Source organism: Schistocerca americana, chromosome 2 (assembly GCF_021461395.2).
Source record: "Schistocerca americana isolate TAMUIC-IGC-003095 chromosome 2, iqSchAmer2.1, whole genome shotgun sequence".
In the NCBI taxonomy this organism is placed as follows: domain Eukaryota; kingdom Metazoa; phylum Arthropoda; class Insecta; order Orthoptera; family Acrididae; genus Schistocerca; species Schistocerca americana.
In genome coordinates, this window is record NC_060120.1 from 721880241 (window position 1) to 721904136 (window position 23896).

Consider the following 23896-nt stretch of genomic DNA (forward strand, 5'->3'; position numbering starts at 1 on the left):
ACTTTATTGTGTGTGTGTGTGTGTGTGTGTGTGTGTGTGTGTGTGTGTGTGTAATTACAGATCTGGATTACTGTCTAGCCCAGCCACCTCGATTCTGTTTTTCCAACCTTTTCGTAAATCTTTCCAGATAAATGACAATGAAATTTGTTGACTAACAAGCCGTGGCGTTGCATGTTGCCTATTCATTCTCTATTAAAATTGTTTTTGTTTTATATAGTCACTTTGTTTTTCTTTCTGTTTTAGTTAATCAGGGAAATGTAACAATTTCAGTATTTCCTGATATGTTCTGTTCTTCCCTCCAATTACCTTTTTTTCATTTTTTCAACATATCCCTTAATTCTTTCTTCAGATAACTTGACACATGTTCTCTCACTGCTTGTGCCTTGGAATCCTCCTACATGTAGCTTTCTGCTGCTTCTTCTGCTTTTAAGATGTATACTCCTAAATCTTTTTTTGATTTCTCTGATGAACTGTTGTTTATTTATTTGCCCAGAGATATTGAACATCTGTTTTGTCAGTCTAGTATCACGCATCGAGAGTGAATGTCCAAAAAGATCTATCTTCTTTCCCTTATTGTTACTGTTATTTTTTTGTGTTTTGCTATATTTCATCACTGCTTCTCGATTCCAATACTTCTTTTCTTTTAATTGTGCCTAATATTTTTCTTATAATTTTTCCGTCTAAGACTTCTCGCTTGTATAATACATAGACTTGTGCTAGGTATTCACTTACATTGAAACGTTCTGATTTCATTATCACTTTTAAAGCATTTATTGATAACATTTTTAGTGTAAATATTTTTTGCTATTTCATATTCACTTTTTATTTTCTGTATTGTTTCAATTGTGGAGCATTTGTCTAAACTATTTTCTTGAATTATTTCTCTTATTATTTGCTATTTTTACCTACTGTATTAGACAAACATCTGTCTGCAAAAATTTGGCGCATATTTTATTTCTGCGATAAATTTGATATTCTCTGAAGAAAGTCTTAAGCCTTCCCTATCGATTATCCTTCCCAACAGAGTAACTTGTATTCTTGAGTCTTCCAGATTTTCAGATACTACAGCAAAATCGTTTGTGATTCACTTCCATAATCTGTGTCTTTCGTAATATTTCACGGATTAGATATGCCAATCTAGTTTTAACACTAGATTCTCGGATTACTTTGTCTCGAGCTTTTCTTTCCAACAGAGTCAAAAGCCTTCTTGGAATCTGAAAAAGTTTCATCAATATCTTTCTGATTTAGTGGTGTCTGACAGATTATAGACTCCAAATAGAATATATTTTTGTATTATCATGTTCTTTTGTTACAAGCTAGTTGAGGACAACGTTCACACTGAGGTGACAAAAGTCATGGGGTACCTACTAATATCGTGTCGGACCTCCTTTTGCCCGGCGTATTGCAGCTGCTCGACGTGACAAGTCATTGCAAGTCCCCTGCAGAAATATTGAGCCGAGCTGTCTTTGTAGGCGTCCATAATTGCGAAAATGTTGCCGGTCCAATTTTGTGCACGAACTGACCCCCCTATTACGTCCCATAAATGTTCGATGTGTTTCAGATCGGGCGATCTGGGTGGCCAGATCATTCGCTCGAATTGTCCTTAATAATCTTCAAATCAATCTCGAACAATTTAGCCCGTTGACATGACGCACTGTCATCCAAAAAAATTACGTAGTTGTTTGAGAACATGGAATCTGTGAGTGGATGAAGATGGTGTACAAGTATCCGAACATAGCCATTTCCAGTCAATGATCGGTTCGGATGGATCAGAGGACGCAGTCGATTCCAAGTAAACAGAGCCCACACCATTATGGAGCCACCAATGGCTTGTTGAACACTTGGGTCCATGGCTTCTTGAGGTCTGCACCACACTCGAACCATAAATCAGCTCTTACCAACTGATATCGGGACTCATCTGACCAGACGACGGTTTTCCAGACGCACTGTTGCTTGTTCTTAGCACTGACAACTCTACACAAACGCTACTGCTCTCGGTTATTAACTTGTCCGTGGTAAGAGGTAATGCTTGAAATTTGGTATTGTCGATACAAGCTTGACAATGTAGATCTCAAAATACTGAATTCCCTGACGGTTTACGAAATGGAATGTCTCATACTTCTAGCTCCAACTACAATTTCGAAGACTTATACCACCCATCATGCGGCCATAATCACGTCGGAAACTGTTTCACATGAAACACCTAAGTAGAAATGATAACTCCGCTAATACATTGTATACGCAATACTGCCGCCATCTGCATATGTGCGTATCGCTATCTCATGACTTTTGTCACTCTAGTGTAAGCCGTTGAGCTATCCTTATACCTTTTCATCTGTTCATTTCCTTTTTTTAAATTCCTCTCTTCTGCAGTCCATTTTCTTCACTGTCTTTCAGAACTGTTTTGCCTTGCAGACCTTCCAATCTCCTAATTTAGTTTGTATATTTTGTTCTGTCAATTTCTTGCTCATTTCTGCCGATTGCTTCTAGATCTTCAGGCGCTTTTCTAAGGCAGTTGGGTTCCCGTTGTAATTTTTAAAATGCTGTGCAATTTTTCTTGTCAGTCTACTAGAAATCTGGCTTGGGATGTGCCTTCCTTTCCTAATTTTTCCATAATTTGTTCTACGTGATCGCATATTATTTGCTATCTCTTAATTCAAGTGTTTCCAGTGTAGTTCTGTTCCCTGATATCTTCCTCACAATCTCTCTTTTCTTTTTCCTGATTTCTTCATTGTCTTTCATTGATCGTGAAATTAGCGTTTCTGGTGCACATGTGCATTCTGGTTCAAACTGTCTTGTGATGATCAATTTTGGCATATCTAGACAATGATTTGTTATACAGTCTAATACTAGACTGTTAGTATGTGCTCAGTCACACGTAGCACGGTATTATCGCGCACTCTGTCCGCAGGTGTTCCCGCGGCCCCTGGTGCGCTGCAGCGAGGCCACCAACAACGCGCTCTGGTCCAGGAGGCTGCTCGTGGTCGCCATCATCTTCCTGCTGGGCGCCGCCAACACCGTCGCTGTGGTCAGTACTCCCTTACTTCTCTCGTCTTTCTGAATGTTTTAGTTCGTGTTATTTTATGTGACAGCTAATTCACGCGTGACAATGTTCTTACTGTTATACAAGTATGACATATCCACCCGGAAAGCCGCGGGTGATAAACAACCGCTTCCGGAATGGGAAGGTGCGAATCCGCCTGGCGCACAAACGACGAGGGTCGGTCTGCGGGATACATTGTATGTGGTCTTTAGGCGGTGTCTCACAGCCCACGAGGTGAATAGCTCACTGATTCAAGTCTCACCTCAGGTACGCGGTTCGCTAACATTTAGAAACTTTTCGCTCACTGTCACGTAAATAACACTACACACAGAGCATTGTGGTACACATATTCCGTCACAGGGGGTTACTGAGTGACGACAGAAAGGGCTTCCGGCCACCTTTTAAACTAACAATACCAGATTTGTTCGTAAACATGCCAACATTGCGCCTGTGCCGGACAAAGATACAAGAAAAAGAAGACGTCATACAGATATGACATCTGCGTCAGGTTCACTGGAAATAAGTAGCTCCGTATGGCTTACGTGCAGATGTTTTCAGCGAGCCAGAATTGAGTTCTATACTAAAATTTCTTAAATGGCTGTAGAAATGTTGGAAGCAAATGGCAACCGTTCTTCCTACAAAAATAGTAACTGTTATATGCACGTTTTTGTAGTATTGCTGAACACCATAACTCTGAAAGTGAGTCGAGTGCCGAATTTATTAAATAAATATGAATAAATATATCTCTCTACAGCAAAGAGTTCGATGTTATGAAATATCTTAAGGGGTTTAAGCTTTGTGCTAGGCCAGGACTCAGACCCATACCCTTGCCTTTCGTGCACCCTGTTCCCAGGAATGTAGGAAATAGGTATTTGCAGTACGAAGTAATAAGAAGGGACACGGTGTCAGCCATCTTTGAGAGAATTTTCCAGAAAGGCAAGGATTTTGGTTCAGTTCCCGGACCAGGACACTGTTTTAATCGTACAGGAAGTTAAATAAATTTGGCTTCCTTCTCAATTTGCCCCTGTCTTACACTAATATTTCTGCCACTGCATTCCTACTATATGCTATTTCCACGTAAATCTGTTTTACATGCTGAAATATTTGTACCGTCGCACAATAATTCTCCTCAATTTCCCATTTCATCCTAGTGATTTTTCTTTTTTTTCTTTTTTTATGGTAAGATACTCGGCTCGCAATCGGAGTGGGGGTCAAATTTCTGTCTGGATACCCAGATTTAGGTTTTCCTTGGTTTCCCTAAATCCCGGCATGGTGTACCTGCTTTTCTCTTGATTTCAAGCATTTTTACGACTTTGTATTTCCGAACTTTTATTTTCTAAATCGATGTATCCGACGTAAGTGTCTTTCATGTTGTAAAGTCCTGCTCTATAATCAAACAAAGCGTTATAACTGCCTTTATATGAGTAATCCTTTTATAAAGCCAAACTGATCTCATCTAATAAATCCTAAATTTTGTTTTGCATTATTTTGTGTGTTATTGTGAACACCAAACTTGATGCATGTTCTGTCATGCCGATTGCGCGATTGTTCTTGGATTTACCTGACGTCACTCCATTCTCGATTACGTTGATGATGTTCTTAAAAACATACGAATGCATGTCTTCAGTCTGACATATTCCGCTCACTGATTCCAATAATCGTTTGGTCAGCAATTCTCGCACTGGTTTCGGAAATTCAGAAGAACTGTTAGCTGTTCCTACTGCGTTGTTTGGTTGCAAGTCTTCCAAATCTCATCAAGCTCTGCCCCTAATATTGGAGTTCGTAAGTCTTCCAGATCGACATTCATTCCTTCTTTTGTCTGAGCAGATATTTCGTTCCCTCGTAGAGACCCTCGATGCACTCTTTCCATCCGTTCCCCTTCTCCTCTGCGTTTAAAATCGAAATCTCTTTTGCTCGTTCATGATATTCACACTTTTACTTTTACATTCTTCATAAGTCAAGTTTGATTCTTCTGTATCATGAATCTGCCTTTCAGACGATCATTTCTTTCCAGTTCCTTCACATTTGCCCTGGAGCCATTTTGCTTTAACTTACCTGAATTTCCTGTTGATTACATTTCTGGATTCCTTCTTTACGTTCAACACGTTTTATTTCCTTCCTTCGTCGACCAACTGAAGCATTTCTTCTGTTTCTCACAGTTACTTCTCGTTTAGCTTTCTTGTATCCATATCTGTCCGTCAAAATTCTGTCATTTCCATTTTTAGGTATGTTCAGTGCTCCTCAACTGAACTACGCCGTTTGGTGCCCAATATCTATAGTCACAGAGAACTTCTAATGCACATCATCATTCCTCAAAACTCTCCCACTTTCTCGTATGTTTATTCTTCGTGAGGAGTCTTTCTCCTCTCTCATTCCTATTATTACTGAGTCTATATTCTGCCATAACACCTGCCTTCTCTTCTGTCGCTTGGATAGCGTTTCAACCCCCCCTACAATTGATAGATTTTCATCTCTCTTTTCATATTGAATTATCCGTTCAATTCCATCATTAACTCCATTCCATCAACTTCTGCTTTTGATCTCGGCACAGGTAGCTGTTCACAGTAACTCCTGCTACCTTTGAAGTCTTAAAGAATTCTTTCCCTTTATAACATTTCCTGATACTGTTCATGTTCGGCTGACCATGTATCTCCATCATCTTTCTCATTCACTTCACTAGCCCCTCATTACATGTGGTTTCTGTGACTGTATTTCTCTTCTAAGCTTTTATAGCGTCTCTACTACATTCAGACTTCTTACATGTCACGTTCCAACCCGTACAATATTGAAGATTCGTTGTTTTTTCAATTTTTTTCTAATGGTCACCTGCCACTTGTCAGTCCCCTTCTCGAGACGCGAATCCAGAATCATTTGTCAGTTTTGTGATCAGTATGTACTTTTTTTTCACTTATAAGCTACATTTCCTGTGGTTACTCTTTATATGTCTGTAGAGCGGTAGTTTCTTTCTGCATACCACTGATGTGATTCTTCTGCATTTTAAGTAGAGTTTTCGACCTCAAGAGCGAAGTGATCTATTTCGGTTGCTCTTCCATCCGTTTATTAGCAGACCACTTTTAACTTAAGTTTTACTTCTTAAACTCTTTTCCAGCCAAGCTGAACAGCTCTCAGATAAGATGTCCTATCCGTTTCTCCGTCGCTGACAGGCATGTCTTCTTGGTCTCCACACTCACAGTGAGGCGACGGCATAACATCCACTCTTTTGTAGATTTGTTCAAAACGTCCACTACTGATTTTTTTTTTTGCGTGCCATCGTTACATAGTCTCCTTGGTGTGTTTTTAAATATACCAGAAGGATACTGGCACAAATGAGTAGGATTCATTGTGTAATGACGGCACCTGGTGACCCTATATCTTTTCGACTCACAGTCCACGTGCTTCTTAGCGTTTCCTTCAAACTGACTACGATATCTTCTTGTGCTGTTAGTTGCCAGTAACAGCTTATTGCGCTAACTTACTTAGCAATTCATGCGTAAAGGTTACAGCGGCCCCTGATCCGAATGAACATTTGTTCGTCATCTGTAGGTCATCCATGTGATGAATTGTTTTATGCGGGTCTCAAGAAAACTTTTCAGTCTGACAGTGAAGGATTGTACTGCTTAATTAAAAGCTATTATTTTTCCTAGTAATCCTTCTTTAGTTCAGTTTAGTTCGATTAATGTTATTGCGGTTATAAGATACCAACAATTAAGTGTTATTAATATCAAACTATGGGTGTCACAAGATGTTCAGTGACGTCATAAACTTAGCATCTATTCAGAATGAGATTTTCACTCTGCAGCGGAGTGTGCGCTGATATGAAACTTCCTGGCAGATTAAAACTGTGTGCCCGACCGAGACTCGAACTCGGGACCTTTGCCTTTCGCGGGCAAATGCTCTACCAACTGAGCTACCGAAGCACGACTCACGCCCTGTACTCACAGCGTGAGTCGTGCTTCGGTAGCTCAGTTGGTAGAGCATTTGCCCGCGAAAGGCAAAGGTCCCGAGTTCGAGTCTCGGTCGGGCACACAGTTTTAATCTGCCAGGAAGTTTCATATTAGCATCTATTCATTTTTTTTTTCATGCAGGCATAACTACAAATAAGTGGGTGCCAAACGCAGAGGGGAGTGTGGATGCACCAAGAATTCTGTTGTCGAAGCTGCTGCATTGTCCTGGTGAACTTTCTTTTTTGTTTTACACACAAGTCCTCTTCACGCTACTTTTTCGGTCAAGTCATTCCAGAAAATTGTGTAATATACTCACCACTTAATGTTTTAGCTGATTTAACGTTCTCAATAAAAGAACGCTTTTGCCTCCAACAGCACATTGAGGATAATCATTACGGCAATGAAACCCATTTTGTCTTACGTAATTTAGTGCGCAGCCACTGGCTTGTCCCATTAATTTGAATGATACGAGGGGGCGTTCAAAAAGCAATGAACACATTCTTTTCTGAAGGCAGATTGTTTTTATTCAGGACATCAATATGCAGTATTATTCTCCACTCTTTTGGCTACAAAACCCTAATTTTCAATATAATCTCCGTTCTCTGCGACGGCCTTACATCACCTTGCTGGGAGGGCCTGCATGCCCGCAGGGTACCACTCTACTGGTCGACGTCTAAGCCGACGTCTTGCTGCATCAAAACCTCCCCATCATCCACATACTGCTTCCTGCGGAGTGCATTTTGCTTTGGGCGAAACAGATGGAAGTCGGAAGGTACGAGATCAGGGATATAGAGAGAATGAGGAAGAACAGTCCAATTAAGATTTGTGAGTTCCGCTCGGGTGCGCAGGCTTGTTTGAGGTCTTGCGTTGCTATGCAAGAGGAGAAGTTCTTTTGCATTTTTGTGGCGACCAACATGCTGAAGTCGTTTCTTCAATTTCCTGAGGTTAGGACAATACACTGCACAGTTGATCTTTGCACCGTTAGTGAGGATATCAAACAGAATAGCCCCTTCACAGTCACAGAAGACCGTCGCCATGATTTCAGCGGCTGAGGATGCAGCACTGAACATTTTCTTCGCAGGAGCTATGGTGTGGCGCCACTGTATGGAGTGCCGTTTTTTTCCATTTCGAAATGATGAATCCACGTTTCATCGTGTGTGATAATGTGCAACAAAAATATTGTCACTATCAGCCTCGTTACGAGCAGGCAATTCCGCACAGATGGTCCTTCATATCTCGTTACGGTTTTCTGTTAAGCGGCGAGGAACCCAACGGGCACATTCCTTTGAGCACCCCAACTGGCGGGCAAATGTGTCAGCACTACCAGCAGAGACGTCCAGTTGTGCAGAGAGGTGTTTCATTGTGATCCGTCGATCATATCAAATGAGGGTGTGCGCATTTTCCAACGTTGCAGGGCTCACTGGTGTGTGTGGCCGGCCGCTACGCGGGAGATCGGACAGGTTTGCTCGAGCTTGTTGCGATGATGGTTGACGCGTCGTCCAATGACTCGCGTGTTTTGTTTTCACTGTCACGTTTCCGTACACACTCTAAAACCGCCTATGAACATCTTCGATGCTCTGGTTTTCTGCCAAAAGAAACTCAGTGACAGCTTTCTGCTTAGAATGCACTTCCGTTACAGACGCCATTTTGAAGACTAGATATAGCGCCGTCACGTACCGGAACTTCACGAAACTATAGGGGTTAAAATAGGAACATTACACAATACCTCCCAACAAATTCCGCCTTTTTTCAACCGAAACTGGTCGAAGAAAAAATGTGTTCCATTACTTATTCAATACCTCTCGTATTTAAACTTTTGCGTGGTGTGAGGAACCCATATATTCATAGCGACAAACAGGCGCACAAGAATAAACTTTTTAAATGATCCAAATATTACCGCAAAATTCGTTTCCGCGATTACTTTCATCAGCATCAAGAAATGCAGAATTCATTTCGCACAAAACTTTCTCAGAGTAGAACCTCCCTGTAACATTCGTGCCTCTATTATATGTGTGGCGTCCAAATGTTTTCATATGCGGATGCAGTCTTAGGCTGTCGTTCGCGTGGAACATACACTGGCGAGCCAAAATATAACGAACAAATGCTTAACAGCGTTCTGGTCCTCATTCGTAGCGCGATGGAGCAGATATTCTGCTTTGCATGGATTCGACAAGTCCATCGCAGGTTTCCGGAGGTATGTGACACTAGGTTTCTTCGCACACATGAGTTATTACCTTACATTAGGGGCCGGTGTTTGTCGGCGCGGAAATGGTGCACAATAGCGTTCTAGATGTGCCCCACTGGGTTCAGATCTGGCGGATTTCGTTGATAAGACATCCATGTCACTATCATGCTCATGAAACCAAACCACTTTAGCACAATTTTGGCCTTGTGACAAGTATTTTTCTTGCTGGAAGCTGCTATCGGCGTCGGTAAAGACATCAATCATTAAGTGATTCAGGTGGTCCGCAACAGCTGTCTTTTTGGCTTTGATTACTATCAGAGGTCCCTTGGAAGCCTAGATGAGTGTATTCCTTAGTGTGAAGTTGTCCCTTCAGCCTGGGTCTGTGGTGCGATGTTTGCTTTGGGGGACCGTTCTCCTGGATGATACTCGAGCTGAGCGTGAGTTTTCCTATCAGACGACGCGTTTCCATTCATCTATGATCCAATCTATCCTATATTCCTGCAGTCAAAACTAATCATGTCGTTGGGTAAATATGGGAACACGTAGGGGTCGTCGGCTGTGGAGCAGTGTTCGACTGTGTCTTCTAAACGGTGTGCCCCGAAGTACTTGAACTTGCAGCAGTGTTACACTCTGTTGCCAGATGTGCCATAGATAACCATCTGTTCTGCTTCACAGAGCAGGCAGCCTCCAGCTCCCACGTTATATGATGAGAGACGACATCTGAACACCTTGTTGCCTAGTGCTGATTTCACCATACTTCAACCATTTTCCAGAGATGCTGACTACAGTAGCAAGTGAAAAGCCGCCTATCTTCGTCGCTTCAGAAATATTCCTTGCCAGATACTGGGCCATAAGAGTCTGTCTTTCGTCAAATGAATTTCCACATTTCCGGCAAGTGTCGTGCCTAGAACGACTCCCCATTCGTGTCTGTTCCGCTTACATTCCTTCCTAGCCGTGTCACGTGCTTGCAACGTCACAAGGTGGCATCCAGTCTCCTGGTGAGCAGCGTTCATAAAGTTTTGGCTCATTAGTGTACTCGCGAGTATGTGATGTTACGTGTTGTCTGGGTGTGCATTATCGGTATACCTGGAGACGTCAGTCCGCCATGTAGCGGCGCCTGACTATCAGCGGCTTGAGTTTTACAGGTATCTGGCTGTACTGCAGCCACGACAAGGTAAGTCGTAGCCCAAGGTATACAGATAGGCCTAGCCCAGCCGTTACCTACGCTCTTGTAATGCATAACTACTTCCCCTGTGTAGAAAAACACCTTTCATCTTTTTCTTCACAAATTATTTATTTTTATCACATAGGTTTTCAATTATTATTCGACTGTGCAGTAAGATTGCCAAAGATGTTGTTGTGCGTAATAATACAGACAGAAACAACAAACTGCGGTGCAGAGTCTGAGACACTGCGTTGACGATCAACAACCGCGTTCAATTAAAAATGAACTCGCAAACCGCAGTTGTGGTTCCACCTCAGCTGCATAATATCAGAAAAATAAAAATTTGTGCCGGACCAGGACTCGAACCGAATTACCCGCTTGTCACGAGCGGTCGCTTTAACCACTTTAGCATCCTGATCAGGCTTCTTGGAGCGGTCCAACTCTCCATTTTTCCTGCTATCTACTCTCCTAGAGCTCGCAATATACAGGATGCGGCAGCGTTCATAGTAGGGTATCAAAAACACACCATCAGACAGTAACTGTAATTTATTTATTACCTCTTATGTCAATTAATAGTTAAATATATGCCATTTACTAATTTTTAACTCATTGTCCATTGCGTGAATTACTTTTTGAATATGACTCCTGTCAAATGATGCCCCCTCTGCACAACACATTCATCTAGGCGGCGTTGGAAGCTTTCCATAACTCAGAGTAACGTATTCCCTGGGACATTGCCGACGGCAGTTCTGATGCGATCCTTCAACCCAGGAATAATGATACGACGTGTTCGGAACCCTCATTGCTTCAGGTAGCCACAAAGGAAAAATTCTGCACATGAAGGGTCAGGTGAGTGAGGCGGTCAGGAAATGTCACCAAAACAGGAAGTTATTCTACCGGGAAATGTCTGTCGCAAGAAATCCATGCAAATTCTGGCTACCATTCCTGAGTTGAAGGATCGCACCAGAACTGTCGTCGGCTGTGTCCCAGGGAATACGTTACGCCGAGCTATGGAAAGTTTACAACGCCCCCTAGATGAATGTGTTGTGCAGAGGGGGCATCATTTGACAGGAGTCATAATCAAAAAGTAATTCACGCAATGGACAATGACTTACACATTAGTAAATGGAATACCTTTAACTATTAATTGACATAAGAGGTAATACATAAATTACAGTTGCTGCCTGATGGTGTGTTTTTAATATCCTGCTATGAACGCTGCCGCACCCTGTATTACCATGATTCCTGTACGGGGTGAGACACTCTCGTCATTGCCTTGCAATGCACTATGGAAAGTAGACGCCAGGACAAAAAGAGAGTTAGGGCGCTCCTAAAAGCCTGCTCCGACAGCGAAAGTGGTTAAGATGACCATTTGCAACAAGCGGGAAATCTGGATTCGAGTACTGTTCAGGCACAAATTTTTATTTTTTCTGAAATATTCTACAGTTGATGGCATCATAATTGAAATTTGTGAGTTCATTCTTAAATAAATAGTAAAGATTTTACAACCATCAAAGAAATTAATCTTTATTAATAAATTTACGGTTACAGGACCCTAAAATAAAATAAATAAGTAACTGGAAAATAGATTTAACAGTATTGGACTGCGCATTCTGTCAGATTTGACAGCAATTAGAAATAATAAGTAAATAAAGTCTGTCGGCTCAGTTAGTAGCTATTCAGGATGGTTCTTTAGGTACTTCCCGATCTCCAGTATGTCAGACAGTTATAGTTTTGAGTTCATTATGCTCCGACTTCAGTATTCTACATCTACTACAGCATTATGTCTGGTTTCCAGACAATGTTGTGCAAAAGTAGAGTCTGGTTTATGCAGCCTCTAGCTTTCATGCTGTTCTTTAATCCTGGCGCACATAGATTTGTTTTTGCTCTGAAATATGGGTCACACTCTATATATTCCGCTTTTGTTCATAGGGAACTGCTTATCTCCGTAGCTAGGGAAATTTTTGCATATTGTCTCTGTGATAAAGTAGATGGCTAAATATCTATTTTTCCAGATCGTTGTATATTTTGGTACTCAGTCTAGTCTGTCTACCAACAACAAATACTAATATACCTGGTTTTTGGGTATCTGTCGGGGGACAGATGGTTCATATTCTAGTATTTATCTTATTTTAATATTTTCTTAAAAGTGCTGTCGACATGATTGGGCTGGTGAGTATTGTTTAAGGTTGTACGAGGACTACTAGTTAAGTAAGGAACGATCGACCGCGAAATGGAAATAGCAGTGAAAATCAAAACCGTTCTATTTGCAGCGCTTAGCTACACCTTCCAGCTACTTCTCTACATAGACACCGCTCCGACTTAAATGTCTGTCGTAGTGTTGTACCATTTCCCCACTACCCTCGTCATAGAAAACAGCCTCCTGTGCTTTCCGCCAATTTTCTACGCTGGACTGTATGTTTTTGTGTGTGCTAGAATATTGTCTTCATAGTTAGCTGTTCATTTAAGCAGAGAAGAAAATCAGAGGGTGCCAATTACGGGCTGTTTGGTGGATGATTAAACACTCCACACTCATTTCCCCTGTAGTTGCGACAGAGAACAGTCAGGAAGAAGGAAATGGATGATGGTTACGTGATGTGGGATTGCACGAAATCAGGCGAAATCTCACGGCAGGCACCCATACTTCGCGGAGACCACTATTTTCCAGTCAACTTTACGCGCTCAGAACTAAGAAGAAGAACGTGACGTTATCAACGGTCTTACTAGACAGACTGCACAGCACGTTTGTGCAAAGCTTCCCCGGATTTTCATTGTGGTTTCCATTTCTCAACCGATCGTTCCTTACTTTCCAACTAGCCCTCTTAGAAAAACTGCACTCTGGGCAAATGGACAGAAACTGTCACTGCTTGACGTCAAGAGGCTCTGCAAGAACCAACCTGAACAGCTTATAAATCAGCAAACAAACTTCAGTTATTTACCGCTGCTAAACACTGCCAAGCATGACTTAATACCTAGTTCAATATTTTTTAATCGATTTACCAATTATTTGTTTTATTGTTCTCTGATTATGGATGTATTACGCTATATATTTAGTGTTGCGGATTACTCTTTTAATGACTGTAAATTCGTAGCTACTTATGTTTGTACTATAAAACACTACATCATACAAGTCAGCTATGCTAGGCGACGGCTTAATAACCAGAAACATGGGTAGAAAAAATAAGTATTTAATGAAAATCTTATCACAATAAGAAGCGATTGCTGCAATTGTTGAAGCTCGTCCTCAGTTTTTTGAAAATAAAAGTTATAGTCATAAACAATCTCCCAATCTCGAGAATTCCACAGCATGCAGTCTAGTTCCGGAGATCAAGTATTGCTTTTCCAGCCAGCGCTCGAAGCAGGGCAGGTGGAAAGAGCATCTGAGGTCAGGAAATGGGATTTCTGATAGCGCGCATCGCGCAGCGTTTCGTTGCGAAATCCCCGTGACATCTTCGGCAGCTGCCGGCGGCGTCTAGAGTGGCAGTCCAATTACTCGCACCGGGCCGGCGCCTCGTCCCGGGACGGCCTTCGTCTCCACCGCACCTCCATCTGTCAGCGACCCTCTAACACGTTCTTTCGTTTAAGTCTACAAGATTCACACGTATCTCAGTGTACAGCGCAATAAACAATCTATACTCTGTCAATAAGTGTGATAAATGAATGGAAACGTCCGAGACATACAGTATAAAACATGAAGTACTAAAGATTTCTTTGGCATAAGTTTATCATTCGCAGCAACTACGTTGATTCATAACTTATGGGGTTTCTAAAACGTAAGTGTAGAAATTGAGACTCATGAAGTATGTTTTTAATTCAGAAGTTCAACATTTAGGAATGAGTTGACATTTCCAGAATTTGCTTACTAAGACATTACTTCATGGGCATTACAGTTTCGTATTTAATTTAATGTTCCTAATGTATTTTAATTGGTTTTGCATCCATTCTTCACGGTGTTATTCATTCGTCGTGTTCTATGGATTTCATTATGAGTCCGCAGCTCGTGGTCGTGCGGTAGCGTTCTCGCTTCCCACGGCCGGGTTCCCGGGTTCGATTCCCGGCGGGGTCAGGAATTTTCTCTGCCTCGTGATGACTGGGTGTTGTGTGATGTCCTTAGGTTAGTTAGGTTTAAGTAGTTCTAAGTTCTAGAGGACTGATGACCATAGATGTTGGTGAGTCACATAGTGCTCAGAGCCATTTGAACCATTTCATTACGAAGTAAAAGATTCAGGTGTATGAAACTAGTTAAGGTACTGTACATGTTAGCAGGGGATAAATTTCTGTTAGGAGCTGTTTTAATGATGGAAACTGAACAGCTACAGAAGTGTGTGTTTATTCTGTATAAATTTAAAACTATAAAATTAGCGAGATGGTTACTACTTTTAAAAAACAATATTCCTACCTAGTTGCACTACTGTCCATCTAATAGTTTTCGTATTATTACTCGTAATTTTACTGGAGTAACATTTATGAAGAATCTCAAATTTTTGCTGGCTATAACAATAGCAGGCTATCTACATTTAACATTGCTACTTTCAATCCAAGGATTCAAATAAAGTGTAGAAATTGAGAGTCATGAGGTATGTTTTTAATTCAGAAGTTCTACATTTAGGAGTGAGTTGACATTTGCAGAGTTTGCTTACTAACCAACGGAACGCTCAAATAAACCTTCTTCCATACTAAGAGGTGGAGATCTAATCGGAACAGCTATACAATTATTTGAATATATCATCGTTATTAACAACCATTTGAGACCTGGTGTTGGCCAAAAGCTTTCTCTGTACTTCTTCATTCAATATGATCGTCAGCTATACGTATCCAACGAGTCATGCATGTTTTCCAGTGTTACCTACCCGCATCATTTATCTTGGAATTAAAAAAGAAAAGAAAAAAATCTTAACATAGCCAGCTGCATACCCTATGTATCTCAACTTCATTTTCATTACAGACTTAATTATGCTTCCCAATCCAGTTAGTTTTTTGATGCATTAATTTATTATCTTATTTATTTTCTTGACTATTCTCATAATTATCTTCTCTGCAAAAGATTCTGCAAATAATTTTGAATATTACTTTCGTATAATTTTCTTTCATATTAATCATTTCGATAGAAACAGCATTACCTATAAGGTAGTAATGGAACAAAGTGGACACTGACAAAGCCTTCATTTTTACCAGATCTCACATCTCCCATTCCCCTCTACCCTGCCCTATTCTGCCTCCCTTTTAGGTAAACTGGGTGAGACGTAAATGGGGAAAATTTAAGAACTTGGGTATAAAGCTTCGTCCTATTTGTTGGGTGAGCTTGTGCAGTATACATGGTTGACAGATTTATCCCGAAAGTATCACTTCATAATCAAACTTGTAAGATCCAAGATAGTGGGAGATCGGTGGGTTAGCAAAATGGCTGCTGTTGTGAATTATTGCGTGAGTCAGCTTCTATGCTGTTACAATGGAAAAACGCTTCAATTAAAAAAATATCCATGTTTTAGGGATGTTTCTGATATGGTTACACCAGTATCTTGTTAAAAAATCATGCTACGATTTGTCCTAGATTCTGCTAACTATAAAATACATGACAGATCCCTTATTAAAACAACAGCTGTTGTTGTGTTTTCTGTAATAGTGTGCATAACTCACTGTAAAAACGGTGAGAAATTCAAAAACTGCCAGATAGTGCGCTTGTGAAAACAATTACAGTTATGTTGTATTTTATGATATTAATACATCAAAACTTCGAGCTTTGCTTCCAAATACACATGAAGATTATCATAAATACAAGACTGAGCAGTTACTGCTGTATGTAGTAGAATAGGTTGGTTACAACTGCATCTTTATTTTAAATGAAGGCCACATTACCTCCACTGCCCCACTCTGCACTCACCATTCCTGTCGCCATTGCTGCCACCACCACCACCATCGCCACCATCACTGCCTTTGCAACAATTGCTGCCATCACTGCCGCTATGACTGCCACCACCACCACCATCGATAGCAGGCCATGTGCTCAAACAACTTCCACAATGCCAGGGTCTGTAGTGTTCTGGCCACCGAGGTCAACGCCACACAACTGCCATGTACTGAGGGCTCTGCAGCCACCCTCTCATGAGATGGTCCTTGCCAGACAGGACTGTGTTGTTTCAATCAGCTGCGCCCTCCACAGACAGCTCCCGACTGCCACCCATCCTCAGCCCATACCGCGCTGACATTTTTTTTTTCCTTAAAAGAAAGGGTGTCTCAGAGGCTACAGGACTAGCAGCATGGTCCAGTGTCATCGAATATTATTCCACGAATTTGTCTTTGAAAAATTCAGTAGCAGGGTAGCAGTGTTCTGTAAATAATAAAGTGGGGAATGATTTTCAAGGAAAATATATTCTACAGTATACATGTTTGGGCTGCTAGGCTTTCCTTCGTGTAAGTTCCATAGTGTTATCGCTGTTATAATGATCAGAGATACAGAGTGTCGCTCTTAAGAATCATCAGGCATATTTTCTCTGATGAGTCAGTACATACTTATAATTTCGTTCTTGCAATGCATAGCCGGACTCAACCAAACAAATACTACTTACCACATCATGCAACGCCCAGTGCCCATAGAAGGCTTGTGTTTTTGTCCCGATTCGAAAGACCACTCTTTTATCCCTGTGTTTTCCAAGTTTTTAGATTTGGGCTACCCTTTTATACCTTCTACAATGTGTGTTTTAACTTCGTCATTTTGTAGTTTGACTCCTCTCACTGGATCCGTGCACTTTTAGCGGGCACATGTTCAAATGGTTCAAATGGCTCTGAGAACTATGGGACTCAACTGCTGTGGTCATCAGTCCCCTAGAACTTAGAACTTCTTAAACCTAACTAACCTAAGGACATCACATACATCCATGCCCGAGGCAGGATTCAAACCTGCGACCGTAGCAGTCGCACGGTTCCGGACTGCGCGCCTAGAACCGCGAGACCGCCGCGGCCAGCCAGCGGACACATGTAACTTTCGAATTGCAGGACTAACGACCTCACTGTTTAGTGCCATACCCCCCCCCCCCCCCCCCCCCAGTTAGTCAACCAAACCGTAACTGAAGTGGGCATGTTACATGAGGCGTTTACACGATGTAGCAACCACTTGTCCGCAATGTTCACTCTCATTCGACTGATCCTTTTCCTCGGCCTTTCAAGGACATCTGGTTGACAGTTTGTCCTGGACGAACAAATTCATTATGCACAGTACCCCCAGTGTCAAAAAAGAATATCAGCATTGTAACGATCTTCGATTTGTTCATTCGAGACTTTTTCAGTTGACGAGATTTCTCTTAATGTGGCACTCGCAACTTTACCACTTTGTCATAGGATGGTACTCAAACATCCTGGATTGACCACCTGTGATCACACGAATGAACGATTCGTGGTCATTGGTAATATTCTGAAGAAGATGAACGCATGCATTTCATCGACTGTCCTGCCCAGTTGTGTGGTTTTTTGGCACCAGTTTGGCACATCCCTTCGCATGTGCAAAACTTTGGTCAAAATTTGATGCAAGGTTTGAAAGTGTTTAACTGGTAACCCATCACCCTTAATGTTAAACGTGGGTCTTTTCTCACAAGAGCATACACACGTTTGATGTTTTCATCGGTTTTTGAAGTTGAAGGTCTCCCTAAGAGAGGTTCATCTTCAACGTTTTCTCTGTCTTCCAGAAATGATTGTGTGTGTGTGAAACGTTATAGGACTTAACTGCTAAGGTCATCAGTCCCAAAGCTTACACACTACTTAACATAAATTATCCTAAGGACAAACACACACACCCATGCCCGAGGGAGGACTCGAACCTCCGCCGGGACGATCCGCACAGTCCATGACTGCAGTGCCTCAGACCGCCCTGCCAATCCCGCGCGCCCCAGAAATGATTAGTGCAACCGAAAAACGTGTGCTCTTGATAAAGAATGTTTCCCACAGACCTGTTTCAACTTTTCAAAAGTCACAGTCGCAGACTCCTCAAGTTTAACACAAAACTTGAGGGCATAAAGTGGGGCCAAATTCCGCTGTTCTGTTTCCATAATACACAACAAAAACACAGCTTCACTGATGGCGCTCTCAGAAATCACGTGATTGCTATACGGAGCTGAAAATCAGACTGAGCATTTCGAAAGGATGAGCAGATCAGTCTACACAAGTAGAACAACGCAGCGTTGCCAGATCGCTCGAGGCGTTATCAGCGTCAGTTGTCAATATCATTATTTTTCTCACACACCTCGTACACCCGCCTTCTTACTCGGACACTAGTTTAGCAGCTGCCTTCTTATTTGCTCGCCAGTATTAAACGGCTTGTCGTCGGCAGGTGCCGTGCGTGTCGCCGGAGGAAGGCACGTGGTCGGCGGTGGCGAGCAACTGCACGGGCATGCTGCGGCACGGGCCGTGGGACGCGTGCCTGCTGCCCAGCTACGTGTCGTCGTTCTGCGTGCTGGCGCTGGTGGCAGCGTCGCTGCCGGTGCAGCTGGCGCACGGCTACAAGGCGCTGCTGCTGGCGCTGCTGGCCGCCGCGCACGTCGCGCTCAACTGCACGCTGCTGGCGCCCGCGCTGCGCTGCGAGGAGGCCATCGCCAGGAGCAACTGGCCCAAGTAAGCCGCCTGCCCCCCCTGCCTGTCCCGCCAACGTACAAAGCGGCCCGCGCCACATGTCCCTCACACGTTACACAAACTGCGCTAATGTACTTTTGAGACAAAAAGAAAACGACGCCTACAAAGGAATTCGCCACATGGAACGGAAAGTAATAGATCTGATGTACATTTACAGACAAACAAATGAGTACTTTTTTTTTCTTTATTGAATTTCGATTCCCCCCGAAGGGGGCGGGCTGGCAGCAGCTTAGTATGCCGCTCTTCACCCTACAGACTTTGTTTTAAAAAGGTGAAGAGAATATATAATAAAAAGAGGCCATAAAATCGGAGACATAAATGGTAACATCGCGAAAAAATCGTGGAACTTAAAACATAAACAAAGGGACGATGATGCTAATAAAATACATATGAAGCAAACAGGTAAAATAATAGACAGACAATTAAAAAACACGGCGACAGTCTGGTTTCTGTTCGCAAAAGATATAAAATTCACACCCAGCGACAGCATGGTTTCTGTTTGCAACACTTGGAAAGACGAAGCAACACTGAACATTCACTGGAACACTGCACTGAAAGGCTGGCAAATATGTCATACCACAGCCGAGAGCAGGTGGGAGGGAAACTGGACAGATGATGGGAAAATAAAAAAGAGGGGAAGGAGAGGAAAAGCGAAGGGGAGGAGGGGGGAAAGGGGCCAATGGAGGATGAGGACCCATAAGAGGGGTGGGACGTGCTGGGCAGACGCGACAGGGAGTGGGGAAGGCAGAGGAGGGGAAATACAAAAGGACTTGGGGGGGAGAAGGGGGCTAGGGAGAGGTTAGGTGTGGAGAAAACACAGGATGGAAGGGGCGGGAGAGGGAGCCCAGGGAAAGAACAGAGGAAAGGAGGGGGGGCTGAGGATCAGTGTTGATAGGAGGGATAAATGGAGGGAGAGAGGGCATCCTCCGGGAGGGGGAGTTGATGGAAGCCACCTTGGGAAAGGAGAGGAAGGGTGTAGAGATGGAGGGTAGGGGGGACACAACAGTGAAGGCGTGGCAGGGGGCAGGGATGGGAGAGGAGAGGAGCAACCAGGGGGTGAGGCGGATCAAGGTGGCGGGAGGTGTAGAGGATGCGGATATGTTCGAGGAATAGGAACAGATGGGGGAATGGAATGAGATCATAGAGGATCCGTGTGGGAGACGGGATGCGCACAAATAAGTACAATTGCACAAAAATTAGGTAATTCATTCAAGAAAAATGGAAATGAGCGTATGTTATCGTTGGCCGGCAGGCCCCTTTCGGGAAAGTTCGGCCGACAAATGCGAGTCTTATTTCATTCAACGCCACTTTTTTTTATCTCGTTACATTCGTTCTATTTGTTCGGGGTGGACATGCCATGACGCTTGTTAAAGTTCGTCATTGATCCATTAACTCAATTATTTTATTACAGTGGGCAGCTAACCCTCTGACCGAACACACTGAGCTACCGTGCCGGCTATTGGGTGACTTGCGCGCCAGTGATGAGGATGAAATGATGGTGAGGACAACACAACTCCCAGTCCACGAGCGGAGAAAATCTCCGACGCGGCCGGGAACCGAACCTGGGCCGCTTGCGTGGGAGGCAAGCACGTTACCACCCAGTTAAGCAGGCAGACATGCATTCAAGAGAAAGAGTTTCAGAAATTGAGCACGTCAGTAAGGCGTTGGTCCACCTCTAGCCCGTACGCAAGCAGTTATTCGGCTTAGCATTGACTGACAGCCTTGTTAGGTGTCCTTCTGACGGATGTCGTACCAATCTATTCAATTGGCGCTTTAGATATTCAGAATCCCGAAACAGACTGCAATCTTACTGACTGGGGTACAACTGTCTTCAATTCAATGGCTTCCAACTGAGCCCCGATAATTAGCGAAGCATTTACGAGTTTCTTCATACAAGGAAATGACAGCATTTGTGAAAATAGTTCTTTACGTTTCTAATAGATGTCATAACTTGTTACATTCACAGACTACTGTCGCCTAGTTTAAAATATCTCAAACTCCGATATGAACTGAAATTTACAGGTACACGAATAAAATTCATACTGTATCTACATGTTCGAAGAGTGAATGTATTTAAATGTGTGTAACTGTCTTTATTTAATTCTATTATTGAATCTTCTTTACCGGATAAAAATGCACTCTGAACATGGCACGACGAGTTCTTCGCCTCAAAACAACGTGATTTCTACAGTCGTGGAATCGAAAAGTTACCCCAGCTTTGGCAGACCATTGTAAATAGTGAAGGATGATATTATTACTGATGACTAAAGTCTCTGTTATGTGTATCTGTTGTGTTTATTAAACTTACGAATAAGTGCGGCATCCCAACAACTTGACTAAATTGCTGACAGGATTGTGGTTGGCGAAGTGAATGAATGTCCTTAGCACAAGCTGGGTACTATTCAGTAATTAAAATGTTTATTAAATCCTTGCTTAATACTGTGAGTACAACAGACTGATTGGCGAGCTCTATCAACATGCACGAGCCTGGCTCTCCACATGACTTCAAAATTAAAGTTCAAAAAAATCTGTTGTGCATTACTTTTCAAAGCCTGGTAACCTGCGCAGCAGTTTCACGAACCAATACTGCAGTTCAGCATTAAAGTCCGCGAGCCGATGTAAAAATTTTACAAGTCCTTAACATCACTCTGCTATTCAGAGTTAAGAGTTCTCTGGCGCGACTGTCGAAGACTTCTCTAAGTTCCACAAATAAACTGCAGCTCCTTAATATATGATATACTAAGACTCTCGCGGTACAGAGTCATTATAGTCTGTGAACATCCCTACACATCTGCTTGAAGTTTGCGGAAGCATTAAAACAATAGTCAACAAAAATAGATGTAGAGAAACCGTGACAGCTCTATCTTCGAGTGGTAAATGTTGAATCAGAATTCACTGTGCCACATCGACTCCGAACGTAGTTATTTGACGAAGTTTAAACGGAGGCCAATAGTTGACTTCAATGCGATTCTGTTTTACGCACTGTAAATTAACGGCCTGTGTGACGTTAAATCAGTGATGTAGGTGTGGAAGACATATACTGAAGAGATCCAGACTAGATATAGAAGTGCAATCGATCACGACAGACTATCACCAAGGGTTCATAGACACACCATATGCAAGAGAATATGCCACCGTTAGATCGTAAGGTTTCATATATCGTATTGGCACAATATCAGAGCATGTCTGCGGATGTACGATATTATTGTCTACCCCAATGTTCCGTGTGTTTGTTCCAACACAGGAAAACATGGGAGGTGGGTGATCAATCGAGGACGGAGTCTTTAAAAGTGAAGTCTAAGGCCTGACTGCAAAAGGATAGGAAAGTAAATTTAGGGAAACCATGGAAAAACTAAAACCTGGATGGTCACTCGGTGATTTGATCCCCTCTTGCCCCGAATGCAGACTGCATTGTAGGCTGCTGATGTCCTTCCCTTTGCGCAGAATACTTTTGACGCTAACTGAAGCCGCCTGAGATAAAAAGTCACCTTCTCATAAGCGAGTCACAACAGAGCGGATATCGGGATTTCAATATACCCAAGCACGCGAAGGGCGTTACAGACAACCAAGCAATATCCGAGAGAGCATTATGCAGGCATATATCGAATGGTTACTTAAATCGACGGTTTTGTGTGCCGTTGTGTATTATGGGAGATCTCTGCCGCTTTCAGCTGCGTCTGTTTTTAACAGCTACCATGACATAAAGAAAATTATAGAAGCCGAGATGTTATACGTTCTTCCAGAAATCAATGAAGATGTATTCTCATACACAAGTGCAGGTGAACATGTTGAAAGGAAAGTTTACAACCTTCTGTTTTACTCCACAGTCCGCATTTCTTTTATCCGTTGCTTTCGCTTTAGCCTAACATGTCGTACATTGAAAACATTTAGGATTACACCACTTAGCTAATGCTGTGTAACACTTCTCCAGTAGATTACGCACCAGATATTGGACTCTGTTCGAAGATGTCTACAATTCGATTACTCAGCGACACATCCACACTGCTTAATATTGCGTTCCGACGATTAGGGTGTTTATCGCTGCCCGTGGTGCCTGAACCAGATAGTCTCCATGCAGACAGCACCGTTTTACTTCTCTTTACATTTGCTCGTTCTTTTGTTCCATCTTAGGCCAAATACGTATGTTTACTAAACGTTCATTGATTCCTGGCTAAGAATGCTTAAAACTGTAGCAGTTTTCTTAAACATTAGTAAACTGCGAGACGCAGATTTTTCTTGTATGAGCGATAGTGATGACAGTTCCACAGAAAAGTCGAAGCAAAAGCCAAAATTTTGGAATTAGTGCTCTGTCGTCAGACATATATTTCAATGCTCATAAGCTGATATAACACCACTTTGTTATTACTAATCAGCTGCTGTCCCATTGAGCAATACAATACCGTCCATATCTTAAATAGCTCCGATGACATCAACATGGTTGGAGATATGAGATTATCGGTGTATTTTCACTATCTATTGCAAAGAAGTGATCAAGCAGTCACAGAATGTCCGGTAATTACTTGGTGAATCGTATTGAATTTATTTTAGATGTTGGACTAGTAAATGAGGCGTGACCAGCATTTTTATAGTATTTTTAACGAGTTGCAGAAACTGACGAAAGATTTCCTTACATCATACGGCGCTCTGTGTCATGTGCTACCTTTGCTTCCATGAACACATCTTTCTCCTGTTCTTAAAGTGTACCACGCTCAACAACGTAGGAAAAATTTACGTAGTTGTTAAGACATCTCATCATTGTACTATGTCACAAAAACGCGTGTGTGATGTACCCTCGTCTCATGAAATATTTGAATTTCTGATACGAATCAGCTACAGTATTTTATCTTCATCAGATAAAAACGAGCTGTATAGGGAAGAAATCCAACCGTCCGTCGAAAATCCATAACAAAATTACGTACTTTCTGTTTCAATTAAAATGT

At 42.3% G+C, this 23896-nt stretch overlaps 1 protein-coding gene and 2 non-coding genes across 3 annotated transcripts in view; 2 read left to right on the plus strand and 1 right to left on the minus strand.

Moving 5' to 3' along the window:
- Window positions 1–23896, plus strand: part of LOC124594377 (adenylate cyclase type 3) — a 686894-nt gene that overhangs the window by 562282 nt on the left and 100716 nt on the right. The window contains exons 12-13 of the mRNA XM_047132746.1: window positions 2912–3028; window positions 18658–18938. Coding sequence (XP_046988702.1) covers window positions 2912–3028; window positions 18658–18938 — 398 coding nt within the window. The remainder of the gene's footprint in view (window positions 1–2911; window positions 3029–18657; window positions 18939–23896) is intronic.
- On the minus strand, window positions 6887–6961 carry Trnas-cga. The gene has a single exon. It is a non-coding gene; the product is annotated as a tRNA-Ser (tRNA).
- Window positions 6994–7068, plus strand: Trnas-cga. The gene has a single exon. It is a non-coding gene; the product is annotated as a tRNA-Ser (tRNA).